A 13,637-nucleotide genomic window follows, 5' to 3' on the forward strand; every position below is an offset into this window, starting at 1 on the left:
TCTGGGATGTCTGATGGTTAACCAGTTCTGAACTGGGGGTGAAAGAAACTCGCTCCTGGTTAGAGTATCTCCTATTGTGGGGTCTCTTCTAAACGCTATTCTGGGTGGGTCGGGTAAAACTTTCTGCAGAGTGGGGTCCCTTGCTATTACTGTCCAGTTTTTCTTGATGACTTGGGTCAGCTTTGTCGACATGGCTGTAAAATCAAATGTAAAAGTAAATGGATTTCCCCCTTGGTTCCTCGGGGGGTCTACGGAGGAGGGAAGTCCTCTCCTGGTTCCTAGCCCTGTCCTATGCTTCCTCTAGGGAGCGTTTGTCATATTTTCTTGCCTGCAATCGTGCTGTAAGTTCTTGCGCCTGTATCTCAAAAGTGTCCAGGCTGCTATTATTCCGTCTTAGGTACCGTCTTAGGTAAGTACTGGCCGTATGGCAGGGAGGTTTTAACATGTTCCAGATGAAAACTGTTCCTGTGTAACAGGGAATTCACAGCTGTGGCCTTCCTGAACCCCTCACAGACCAATCTAGCTCCATCGGGCCTAATCTTCAGGTCCAGAAAATGTATGGATTTTTCGCTTATTTCAGAGGTAAAACGCATGTTCATTTGATTGTCGTTGAGGAGGTTCATGAATGCACCAAATTCATCCATCCCACCCTGCCAAACAACCAGCACATTGTCCACGTAACGAGCCCAGGTTTTGATGTTACATCTGAACGGATTCTTTGTGCTTGTCACACAATCCTCTTTCCAAGCCCCCAGGAAAAGACTGGCATAGGTACATGCCACAGAGGTCCCCATGGCCGTCCCGGAGGTTTGGTGGTACCACCTTCCATCAAACAAGAACGCATTACGCGTCAGAATTAACCTTAGACACTCACATAGGAAGTCCTTGTAGCCTAACCTTAGACACTCACATAGGAAGTCTCCTAGCACATCTCCTAGCTTAATCTATATGCCAATGTGTGAGTGTTTTGAGAAGTGGAGACTTCAATGAACTAGTTGCAAATGCAAGACAAAGCCCCTGCCCCCGGGAACTGGATCTGAGTGCCGAGTGGTTTATCCTTTCTACAGCGTACTATTTGATTTCTACTAACTACTGTTAGTAAATGCAACATATGCAAAAAGTAATTTATAGCTCAATTTCCTCTGGAAGAAACAAACTATTTATTTGCATGTATTTTAAATTTTACAATTTTTCATTATAGTGGTTGAGGTTCCAGAGACCCAAATTACTGAATTGTAAGTTAAAGTAAAATAAGTTGAACTCTGGGACTTCTTATATTAGTCATGAACCTGGTCCTCTGTGATCCTTGCTGAAACAATGCCCCCTTAGTGACTGTCAGCCAATAGTTGACTGTCAGTCACTAGGAGGAGTGGTCACAGTTGGATCCCATGACATAAATGGTTGGAAAAGGAATCTGAAATAAGGCTTTAATAGAATGTGTTTTCTTTGTTGGTGCTTATTTTATTTTATTTCCTTTCTTTATGTACTTTATGTAGCACTACAGCATTTAGAAATTTATTTTTATTCATTTAGTTATTTTCTAACAGGCATGACTTTTCTGGGAAACGTTGTCTTTCCGATGGTATAAACAAGCTACACACAGTCCAGTATAAGGTTTCCTTTGGGGTGCACTGCAGTATTCATTTTTTCATGTCAAGAACTAAATGAAGGCACTAGGCTTTAATGCGAAAAATGTGACCATGTTTCCAATATCCCTTTGTTCCCGTTTATCTGAACTCTTTGCCTCCTTCATAAGTTGTCCCACAGACATTGTGTTGCAGTTCTTCAATCTGCACGTTTGTTAAAGTGGAAGTCTGGTCAAGTAATTCTTACCTTGGTTTTTGTAGGTTTGGATTTAGTGAGTTACAAACCATGTTAAGTTGTTGCCATGTATGTACCTGCTGATTATATTTTCCCTTTTTCCATGAGCAATAACAGGAAACTAGAGGAAATGTCTTGTATATTTATCACGAGGCTACATGCCTTCATTGGATAATTGATTCCCAGACCTTTGTTTCTCTGACAATTGTAAAAAGTATAGAAAAAAATGAAGAAGGAAAGGAAAGATAATAATGAACTGGCACATTCTGAAAGCCTGAAAGATTCAGATCTAAGAGATTATGGTTTAGATCAGAATTCAAGACATAAGACAGGCCTATGTCGTTGACACTCAGAAGTGTCATGCATGCCTCAATGGAATCCTGGTTTCCCCTCCAAGCACAGATTAAGACTTCAATATAGCTGAAATTGAGGTCAAAGTTTGAAGTAAAGGGACAAGGATATAAAGGAGACTGATGAATCAAAGACTGGTAATTTTTCCAAGCGCAGGCAGCACATGACAAAATTACCAGCCCTGAGGTCCATTAATTTCATTACCTGGATAATGCACACAATGCTAAGGTAACACACATTATGACACATGTTACCATAGCAACACATGCATTATCCCAGTAACACATGTGGCACTAATAGAAAAACAGGTGGTTCTCCCCTGGCATTAAAATAAAAAAAAATACTGGTCTTTCCTGCATCAGGCCCAATGTTTCTTAAAAAGCATCACAAATGTTAGCAAAATATGGCACAAATGCCGTCCCCATAGCCGTGCCTTTCATAGAAAGGAAAAAAATGCTACAAAAAGCTAAATAATGCAGCTAATTTAAATGTAACAAAATAACAAAGAGTTTACTTTGTGCTTTTATTGTGGAAGAGTTTTGATCAGGATCCCTCTTTGCATTGGCAACTTACTTACTTACATACTGTACTTTTCAAAAAAAAAGTTGTTCAATGTGTGACTTATAAATACACCAGGGAGCAGCTCCATTATGACAAGCTGCACTTAGGTCTTAAATTACCTCTACAGCATTTTACAACTGAAAAGTTATGGACTTCACATCACTCTCTGTCCTAGCACCAACTGTCATAGAAACAGGGAATTATTAGAATCTTTCCAATGAGGACATAAACAACAGTAAATTCGGACAAAAGTTTTATACTGTCCTCATTCTATCCAAAGCAAAACATGCTTGTGAAATCAAGTCTACAAAAACATAAGAGTTCCCTTGCCTCCCCCGTAACTGTGAAGTGTTCAGCTGCATTATAGAACCTTCTCCATAAAACACAAAAAGGCGATTTTCTCTTTTTCACAGTCAAGGCAAAGTACTGGAATCAGAAGACTATTATAAAGACATTTATTCCACCTACTCAGGGTCAGTAAATAATCCCAAAACATATGATGGGTTTTCTGCTATGGAGTTTGCCCTCTTATCCCCAAACGAGAGGTAATGGATGCTGATATTGATCACACAATGGAATGCCATTTCTACATTCTGATCAGAGTGGAAGCAACAGGGTGGGAATATGGATGGGGCTATTGATCAGAATATAGGAATATCGATAGTGGTGATTTATTATTAACAAGGACAGTTTCTAGACCTCGGAATGGCATGATGGAATCTTGTATGCAGGTGATTAGAGAGTTGAGCCTATCTTTTGAGATTGCCTTTATTGTCCACTATAATGTTGTCCTCTTTTGTAAAGACACAGGTGATACCCAAAGATCTAGAAACTGCCTTGTAAATGCTTAAGATGTTCTCCATAAGAAACTGCCCAAATTACCTCCATAGGTGGCAAATTCTATGGAAATTTGGTGTGCCATAGAAAATAGTCTGTGGGACAATGGATTTGCAGAGATCCTTGCACCTCCCTCAACCATGAATTAATGCAGTCCCCATAAGCTATACCAGGGCCTGGCGCCCCCTGCAGGGGTAATTTGGGTTATTTTTTTGTGATAGAGACTGTTTTTACAGTTTTATATTTGAATATTTGCAGAGCTGGATTCACAAACTAAAAAAAGTCGTGATTCGTTTTTTGAAACCATCAGGAACCATAATTTCGCAATTACACATCATTTTGTTTCAATTAGCAATGTCCCCATACATGCTATCACCAAAATTGTTACTTAAGTTAAGAGAAATAGTGGGAATTTTTCAAAAAGACCTTGTTGATTTGAGAAAATTGATTTTAAAAATGAACAGGAAAAAAGGTTTTTAAACTCGATAAAATGACATTTTGTTTAGTTTAAAAAACATTTTTCTTTGGATTTTTAAAAATAATTTTCCTAAAAAAAAAACTGTGTGTTTTTTAAAAAAAAAGTAAAAAAAAAACCAAGAAAACTTTTACCCACTATTCGAATTAACATACGTAGCAATTTTGGTGACAATAGCATGTATAAGGACTTTGCTATTAACTGCTAGAGTGGGCACAAAATTTAAAAACATGCATAATTATGCATCATTACGCAAATTTACAAATGGATTACGCAAAATCAATTGAATTTCCAAATCCTAACTAGGTATGGCCGTAATTGCAAAATTGTATGTGTATTTGTAATAAATAGATTACAATCATCACTATCAGTAAGTGTAAATACCTGATTTTGGATATTGTCATTCTGTGAGGCAGCAGTAGAAGAACCGCAAAACAATCTGTCTGACTTATAAAGCTTTCAGACGGACAGACAGAGACATATACTGTATATACTCGTGTATAAGCCTAATTTTTCAGCACCAAAAAGTTACTCCCTCGACTTATATGCAAGTCAGTGGAGCAGAACAGTTGGTGCAGCAGGTTTTGTTACTGGCAGGTTTTGCTACTGGCTCCCTGCTTTGTCTGTGCCCCCCATCGCCTGCAACATGGCGTGCAGAGTGCGCTGCTCAAGACTACCTATGTCTCCTGGCTTGTGGAGCAGAGCGTGCAAGCAACGTGTCAGCAGTGCAATGATCCGGGATTCTTCCTGTGTGGCATTCGCTGTGTCTCATATCTATGACGCCATCTAGTGTGGCCTTGAGACACAGCTGTATCATCCTTGGGGCACATCTGGCTATGAGGATGGAGGCAGACGTGTATTGGGGGCACATCTGGCTACCGGGGAGGGGGCTTATACATCAATCACTTTTTCCTGGTTTCTGGGGGGAAAGTTGGTACCTCGGCTTATACGTGGGTCGGTTTATATGCGAGTATATACAGTTCTTTATATTAAAAGTGTATTTAGCGGAAATTCAGCTTTAACCTTTCAGTAAGTCTAAATGTACAAAACGGGTCTAATGCTAAATGCAACATATTAGACTTTCTTTGGCATCCAATTCTGCTTATTCTGTAAATTGCTAAACATCAAATCGTATGGTCGATCAGCCACAAAATCAATAGATGTATGGCCACCTTTAAGGTGGAAAATAAGTAAGCTTTGTGAATGAACCCCACTGTATCAATAAGATGGAAGCAAGAACTAGAGGAAGAGGTTTAATGATTATCAATAAGACAGTTTTAGAGCCAACACAGAGAAGATATTGAGCAGTGATGGCGGTGCCAGTTATGAAGTGGTTAATGTAATTCCAAAGCAGTGATCATCACATCCTAAACAGGTCTATAATGTGAATAACTATGAATCCAGCCCTGCAGAACATACTGCTGTACAGATCAGAGGTCCTCAGTTCCAGCAGCTCACAAGCCTCATACATCTAAAACAAATGGCATAAAGCTATGTGCACTTAAAAGGCAGAAATGAGAACCAGATTCGTTTACCTCAGTCTATTCCTCTCCACTGAGATTTTGGGTGGTGGCAGGTGGGGCAGCTTTTGTCAGAAATGCTTACTCAACACACCTTTTTGAAATGTCGATGTGAATGAGCCCTTACAGAATCACACCTCTTTTAAGGGATGGTTCATACAGGCGTCTCCTGGCGTGTCAGCCAAATGCTTTTCTGCAAGCGTGCAGAAAAGCATTTGACATCTTTAGATGGTTTTTGGCAGTTTTCACCCCCACAGGGGGATACGGTGACGCAGTAGTGAGCAACATGATGCTTCCAGGGTCAGCTAAAGCCATGGGAAAAATTGGATCAGAACGCAACGATAAACGGTGGTAAACTATGGTACAGGCCCTTTCATTCACTTGACTGGGAGCGCTTTCACGCACCGTGGACAGCAGGGAACGCCGAGCAGATGCCCTTGTGAACTAACCCTATAGTTCAAAATAAAAGAATTTTCCACATCCATTCAGAAATTGGTCCAATAACAAATTACTTTCGGTCCATGCAGACCCTCAATTATTATTGCCTGAATCAATTGTTAGTAATCATTTTTTGGTGACAATACTAGGAGCAATTGTTTTACATACAGCTGAGGACTCTCCTTTGGTTTATGGAGAGGTAATCATTAGCTTAAAGGGGGATGAAACCCAGCATTTCTTCTTTGCTCTAAAAGATTATTTACAGCATATTATATACTACCACCATTTTTTTTTTACTAGAACAACATTCAACTGCACTGAGGCGCTACACCTGCTATTGCCGAAATTCTGTTTTGTCCCCACATTTATTGCCTTATGAAGCAGGCTGGGCCTGCGAAACGCGTTGCACTTTTTGCGGGTATTATTTATTAAATGTGATTGCTACTATTCAGACAGTATTTCGTGTCTGCTTTATGGAGGTAAGTCCACCACTTCCTCCCAGCAAATTTTGAAGTTTGTATCCGCTTTTATCCTGCTGGCGCCGCTGTTCTCCTACTATTCAACTAGTATAAATAATATAATAAACAAAAGTGCTTTATTTTTACAATATTATGTATAAATGATTTAGTCAGTGTTTGCCCATTGTAAAATCTTTTAAATCCCTGATTTACATTCTGACATTTATTACATGGTGACATTTTTACTGTTGGCAGGTGATGTAGCTGCTGCATGCTTTTTTGGCAGTTGTAAACAGCTATAAACAGCTGTAAACAGGTTCACAGACAGGAAACTGCCAGGAGTACCACGGTCCTCAGAGTTTCTTGTGGGAGGAGTTTCACCACAATATCAGCCATACAGCGCCCCCTGATGGTCTGTTTGTGAAAAGGAATATATTTCTCATGTAAAAGGGGGTATCAGCTACGGATTGGGATAAAGGTAAATTCTTGGTTGGAGTTTCTCTTTAAGCTCCCTGCAGGGACAGCTGGATGCATCCGAACTGGAAATAATGTTATCTTGTGTTTACTTAATTGTATCAAGTGAGGAATGTAAACATTCTCTGGCAATTCAGACACTCCAGAACACAGACAGCTACTCAGGGTAAATTACAATATGAATACACCAGTTATGAATACAATGCAATGAAAGCTCTCAGAGCACAAAAAATGTACATTGGGAACTTGTAATTTCTAAATTTCTAAATGAATAATAATACTTTTGCACAAAAGCAAATATGATAACTGTATGTGTAATAAAAAGTAGGAAAACACGTTTTTATTGAATAGTATGTCAGAGTTTTATACCGCTTTAATGTATTTGACACTCACAGCAAGCTGGAACTCTAGCACTGGCAGTGATAAAAACAACTAGGTTGCACATTGTATCCAGTTGTAGAAAGAGAGCATAATGCTGGGAATACACGGTTCGTTTTTGCCTTCGTTTAAACCTTCGTTTCGATTGTGCCTTTTGTCCTTTTCGATCCCGAAATAATCAGTCATACGGTTAATATCACCACCCACGGTTTAGTTTTTTTTTCCGATTCTGATGGCTTCGTTTTTCCAATGATCGAAGGCTGCAAAGAAACGAAACGAAAATCCCTTTTTACAGGGACGGACTAGCATAAACGAATATATAATCGATCTGAACAGCCATCAAGCCTACCAATGGCTCGATTAGATGGATAAAGAGAGATAATATCAAACATGTTCGATCACTAGTCGTTCGTTTTTGGGGTCTATTAATCGAAACTATAATGAGATTATGACTATTTTCACATACGTTTTCAACACTCGATTCGTTTACCGAACGAATCGAAGGTTTAAACGAAGGCAAAAACGAACCGTGTATTCCCAGCATTAGTTTCCAAAATGGATTGTATGCAAATGCATTCTGTAGTAAACCCTTTCACCAGCATTGAGATTCAGGCTGAGGCACTGTCAGGTTCTTCCATTTTGGTATATGGAGACAGGAGGGGAAATTGAAGCAGGAAGCCTCCTCTATGGGGACCACATTAGTAATATAACAGCGGTTTGTTGTTAGTGATGAAATGCAGTAAATAACTACAGGGGATGTCAACAAGATTTTTATTTGCTATGCTTGCTAGCTGTTTGTTCTGCTTGCCCAGGTTTGATATACATATGGAAACTGCAGGTGAAGGAAATACAATGTAAATACAGACACACATTAAAGAGACTCTGAAGCCTAAAAAAAACCCTGTTTTTACTTCATAGTCCTCTTAAGAATTAATGCCATACCTGAAACGCTGCATTTACAATGTAAATACAGACACCCATTAAAGTGGACCCAAATTAAAAATACTAGATTTCAGAAATAAAATCTATTTTCTAAATTATAATAATAAATAGCAGCTTTTTTCAGCTGAATGATGACAAATATAAAATATTTTACATTTATTGGAGGAACCCCTCCCTTCCTTTCATATTGCCGGGACAGAATCCGGCAATCTGGTGGAGTAGATGGTGTCCAGCAAAGGAGGAATTGCTAATGGCTGCCACCTGTATAACACTAGCTATCAAAAGAGAAGGGTGAAAAGTATGCACTGAAATGCTCATAGGCTTGAAGGAGTGTTTAGTTTTCTTTGTATGTGTCAGAGTGGTGCTCTAAATATTTTGATTTAAAAAAAATGTTTGATTTGGGTCCGCTTTAAAGAGACTCTGAAGCCTAAAAAAAACCCTGTTTTTACTTCATAGTCCTCTTAAGAATTAATGCCATACCTGAAACGCTGCATCCCCGCGGCTGACCGCTCACCTAATACCCCCAAAATCTCAGGGCAGGATTTTGCTGCCTGGGGGAGGCAGAGCTTTAGACTGTAGCTCTGCCTCCAGTCCAATCTGTGCCTGATCACCGCCTTTCCCCGCCCCTCTAAGTGAAAGAAGACTGAGAGGGACGGGGAGAGGCGGCAATCAGTGCAGATTGACATGAGTAGAAGCTACTGTCCAAAGCTCTGCCTCTACCTGGAAGGAGCCCCAAATCTTCCCCCGCCAATTTTGGGATTTTAAGTGAGTGTTCAGCCACTGGGATGTGGCGTTTCAGGCATGGCAATAATTCTTAAGAGGACTATGAAGTAAAAACAGTTTTTTTTGAGTCTTCAGATTCTCTTTAAGAAGCATAGTACCTGGAATTGCTTTGAAGAGCTGTATGATAGTGTGAGAGGGCATACAGTTATCAAAACAGGACACAGAACATTTATATTGCACTTTTTTCCTGGTGGACTCAAAGCACCAGAGCTGCAGGCACTAGGGCGTGCTCCACGGGCGACAAGGATGATTAGGGAGCCTTGCCCAAAGACTCCTTACTGTTTTACATACTGGCTCGAACTGGGATTCAAACCCTCTTCAAAGACTCAAATCCCACATCAAAGGCCTTGCCAGATGGCAATCCAGCTGACCCTATGAGGGGGTACATACAGAGAAACTACACATCAAGGAAAGGTATGGAGACACATGAGGCTCAGGGGCACTGGCTGAGTACCACTGATACAGCACTAATAACTCATTACTATGTATTATTTTTAGATTATATTAGTCATTTTAGGTTGGTATAATAGGTAGTGCTTCTTGGCTTGTAATGCTATGATAATTTATGCTGGATTCCCACAATCAGAACCTTTTAATCAGGTACATTTTAACATATACACTACTATCTTTAGAATGTACAATGCAAGGAATTGACAATGTCTGAATCCAACAGAATTCCAAATTCTGATATGCAAGTTACGGATTTCCAAAGAAAAAGGAATACTGTATACAAATTCAGGGGTGTTGTTCTTTGCTTCCATTTTTGTTAATAACATTTGTTAGTTAAAAAAAACCTATATTATCCACTTAATGATGTTGCTAGTTGAAATCTACGCCCTGTTTTGACGCTGACGTGGCTGGCAGGTCATAGATTTCAACTCACCACCACCGCACTTTCCTGCCGCTCTCATCAATCCCGGCGATGGCGTCACTATCTATAACCGCACGTCACTCGCCCTACTGTCTCTATGACGGCAGAGCCCTGTGAGCGGGTCAGGAGCCAATTTCGTTGGCTCCTGACCCTGTCTTTCAACGTAAGCAGCTCTCATTGGCATACATTGATAGACCTGGTCAGGAGCCAATGACAGCTGCTCCTGGCTGGCTCATAGGAATCATCGAAATAGCGTGTGGCCTGAGTTTTCCGGCATGCGGCATGGATGGCGGTTGCAGCGGGTATGTGTGGGGATTCGTCGGTATTCGTTGGTGCTCTACCATTTCTGGTACCAGCGGTCTCTGGTCCTTAAGGGGGCAGATACCGCTGGTACTTAAGTGGTTAAGTGGAATTACTCAGTATTTTGGGTAATCCGCTATATTTTGCAGACAAACACGATACTATGCGTACTCCGCAACTTAAAATGCCAACTAAAGTCCAATTTTGGGTCTCTGAATTCTTCACTCGGTATATACGATATTTCGCAGAATTCTGATTGGCAAATACTGATTTCTGTTTCGGAAAGCTGAATGCGGAATTCAAAAGCACATCCCTACTCAGTATTCAATACAGCTAATTCTTTGCGCAGGAAGAGCAGGATTTTGTGTGCATTCTCTCCACCAGAGAGTATAGTAGACGCTGTCCTGTTGCCATGGTTGCCGGAGGTTCAATCTGAACATTCCAGTAATTTTACAAAATTATAGTTGGCTAGAAATGAAAAAGGAAAGACAAGTACTGTATATTTGTCATGTATGCAGGTAAGTAGCAGCTGAATCACGCACAAGAATCGGATATGACAATTAGAAGATTGTAAACTGTACAGCTACGTACACACATGTGATAACTGTCAGCTGAAACGATCTATAACGACCATTTCACACAATGATCATGATGTGTGTACAGCAGCAGATGATTGATATTGCTCGGGCTTCGGGGTCGTAAGGATCCGTCTTCGTCTTGTTAGATCTTTAACAACCCCCCAATGCCCAAGCATTACCAATCACAATCCTATTTCCACCTCCCACTGAACGATTGAAGCCGCTCAGTCGTCAGCCGATCCTCGTCCTTCCACCCCTTTCCATAGCAACAGAATAAATCGCTAGCCTCGAGGCTCGGGATGTGTCTGTACAGCAACATCCCCCTCGACCAAGGGATGGTTTCCCGATCCCCGATGGGCGAGAATTCTGGCATGTGTATGTAGCTTTAGTCTTAGCACTAAAGTAGTAGTATTAGTAGAGCATTACCGCATTAGCCATGAGTAAAAACATCTTGTCTTGGCACCTAGATAGAATATTTCGATTTTAAAATAATTCAGTCCAGGTTTGCTGGTTCACATAGGCCCTACCTTAGTCTCCAGGGTTAGAAATCTTTAAGAAGGTAATCCACACTAAGCATTGTTTTTTTTAGTAGGAGGGCTTTTCGGTCTCTTTTAGTCCCCTAAATTTTCCTAGTAGTTTTGGGTCACCCCAAGCTGCTTGGTTACTCTGTTGTACTGGTCCAAGCCCTATCCCATAAAGCCATATCAATTCCTACCATGCACTGATGAGGACCAACAGTCCGAAACAGGCTGTCTGCACGTTGGGTTGATGTGGCTCTGTAAAATGTAAAGCAATAGGCTTGCTAGACACCAGCGGTTCTGGATGTAAGCCTGGCTTCAGGGGCATAAATAGATAATTTGCATATTCAGCAGTGGTGCATTGTGGGTAACCACACTTAAAGGGACTCCGAGCTCAGCAAAAAAAGTAAAGTTGTACTCACCAGGGTCTTTCTCCAGCCCAGTGCTGGTCGGGAGGTCCCACGCCGGCGTCCTGGCTCCTCTCCTTCACCCCGCTCCGGTATGGCTGACAGGCCGCAGCCCGGGCGACACTCGGTGGAGTGTCGGGCTGCAGCTTCCGCGTATGACGCGGATTACGTCACACGCCGGCCGCCTCGCGTCATCACGCCGGCCGGCGTGAAAGTACTGCGCATGCGCGATTAAGCGCGCATGCGCAGTACTTTCACGCCGGCCGCCGTGATGACGCGAGGCGGCCGGCGTGTGACGTAATCCGCGTCATACGCGGAAGCTGCAGCCCGACACTCCACCGAGTGTCGCCCGGGCTGCGGCCTGTCAGCCATACCGGAGCGGGGTGAAGGAGAGGAGCCAGGACGCCGGCGTGGGACCTCCCGACCAGCACTGGGCTGGAGAAAGACCCTGGTGAGTACAACTTTACTTTTTTCGCTGAGCTCGGAGTCCCTTTAATTCTGAATTATTACAAGTACCTTCTGTTTTAAGAAGGCAACCCACAGGTTAAAAAGCTGTAACATACGGTTCCTTATAACCTCCTCCCTTCCTCCCCACACACATACAAGCCTTTCCAGGATCCAGGTACACAAGCCTACATGATAGTCCAGCTTAAATGTATAGTAATTGCTGAGCCATTTATCATAGTGCTCTGTAGACACTCCATACATTATAGATATGGGAGTAATAGATGCTGCACTTTTACTGGAGCTGCCAGAAGCTTGCCGCCCTGTTATTTTTATCTTCCAGGTCCTACTGTAGAAAGCAAAGCTTTCCTGCCTCCTGCTGACCTCTGTAAATAAAATAAAAAACATTTTTTCTCTTCAGATCTTCCTTTACAGATGGATCCCAGCAAGCAAATGAAATGGAAGAAAATCCTTACGACTATCGGAAGCTGCTTCGGAAAACATCCCAGCGCGACCGCCTTATGCATCACTATTAATTTAAAGTTTTTAAAAAATAATTTATACATAGTTATAGGTTTGTGCTAACTATTTTTCTTTAATTATTAATATCATTTAGATGATTAGTTAGATAGATGGTTAGATGACTGTTCACTTTAGTTTTAGCTAAATGAAATAATATTTATAAGTTATTTTTTTGTTTTGTTTTTGTAAAGGCTTAGTTTTCTACAGATTTTTTGGTTTTTTTTGTATGAGCTGTGCTTTATATTATTTTTTTTATAAAAAGGCATCTTTGACTGTTTGAGCCATCGAATGACTTGAATTTTAAACGTTTTTTTGCTTAAGCTGTATAATTCATTAAAAGGCTAATTAAATCGAAAATTCTGTTATACTGTCACGTTCTTTGCTAGGAACAACATTTTGTGCAAAATCTATTTCACAGCATATTTTTTACCACCACATTCTGTTTTGAGGAAATATACATCAAAACTGGTCACTGATGGCCTCTTTTCAAAGGACAGGCATTGACCTGAGTGTAGAATTCCCTAGTCAATGAATAACTGAAGACAGAAGTATATACTGTATTTTTTGGACTATATGACTCACTTTTTCTCCCCCAAAAGCGTGGAAAAAAGTCACTGCGTCTTATGGCCCAAATGCAGGGAGTTCCTGACTTGTGAACACCTGCCAATACGAACCTCCAACCTGCTGCAATGTCAGGGACTCCCTGTATTCTGCCCATGCAGAGGAGGACACAGGGAGACACAAAGGGGCATAGAGGAGTACACAAGGACAGAGGCAGACAAATAGGGAACACGGACACATGGGGAAAGAGGAGGACACAGGGAGACACAAGAGGTACTAGGGAGCATGAGGCTACAAAGGGGGCATAATCCACAAGATGCCCCTTCACCATGAATGCACAAGGTTAAGTATATATTTTTTTTTTTGTCCTCTAAACCTAAGTGCATCTTATAGTCAGG

The 13,637-nt window shown here is 41.2% G+C and overlaps 1 protein-coding gene across 4 annotated transcripts in view; it reads left to right on the forward strand.

Moving 5' to 3' along the window:
• Nucleotides 1-12,875, forward strand: part of MYO3A (myosin IIIA) — a 233,885-nt gene extending 221,010 nt beyond the window's left edge. For 3 of the 4 annotated variants that reach the window (XM_068235654.1, XM_068235656.1, XM_068235655.1), the window contains 2 exons: nt 3,147-3,278; nt 12,578-12,875. In XM_068235654.1, the coding sequence (XP_068091755.1) occupies nt 3,147-3,278; nt 12,578-12,692 (247 nt within the window). In that variant the 3' untranslated portion in view covers nt 12,693-12,875. The remainder of the gene's footprint in view (nt 1-3,146; nt 3,279-12,577) is intronic. The other variant, XM_068235657.1, reaches the window with a different exon arrangement.
• Nucleotides 12,876-13,637: the final 762 nt, after the last annotated feature.

This window comes from Hyperolius riggenbachi, chromosome 5, assembly GCF_040937935.1.
Source record: "Hyperolius riggenbachi isolate aHypRig1 chromosome 5, aHypRig1.pri, whole genome shotgun sequence".
NCBI lineage: Eukaryota > Metazoa > Chordata > Amphibia > Anura > Hyperoliidae > Hyperolius > Hyperolius riggenbachi.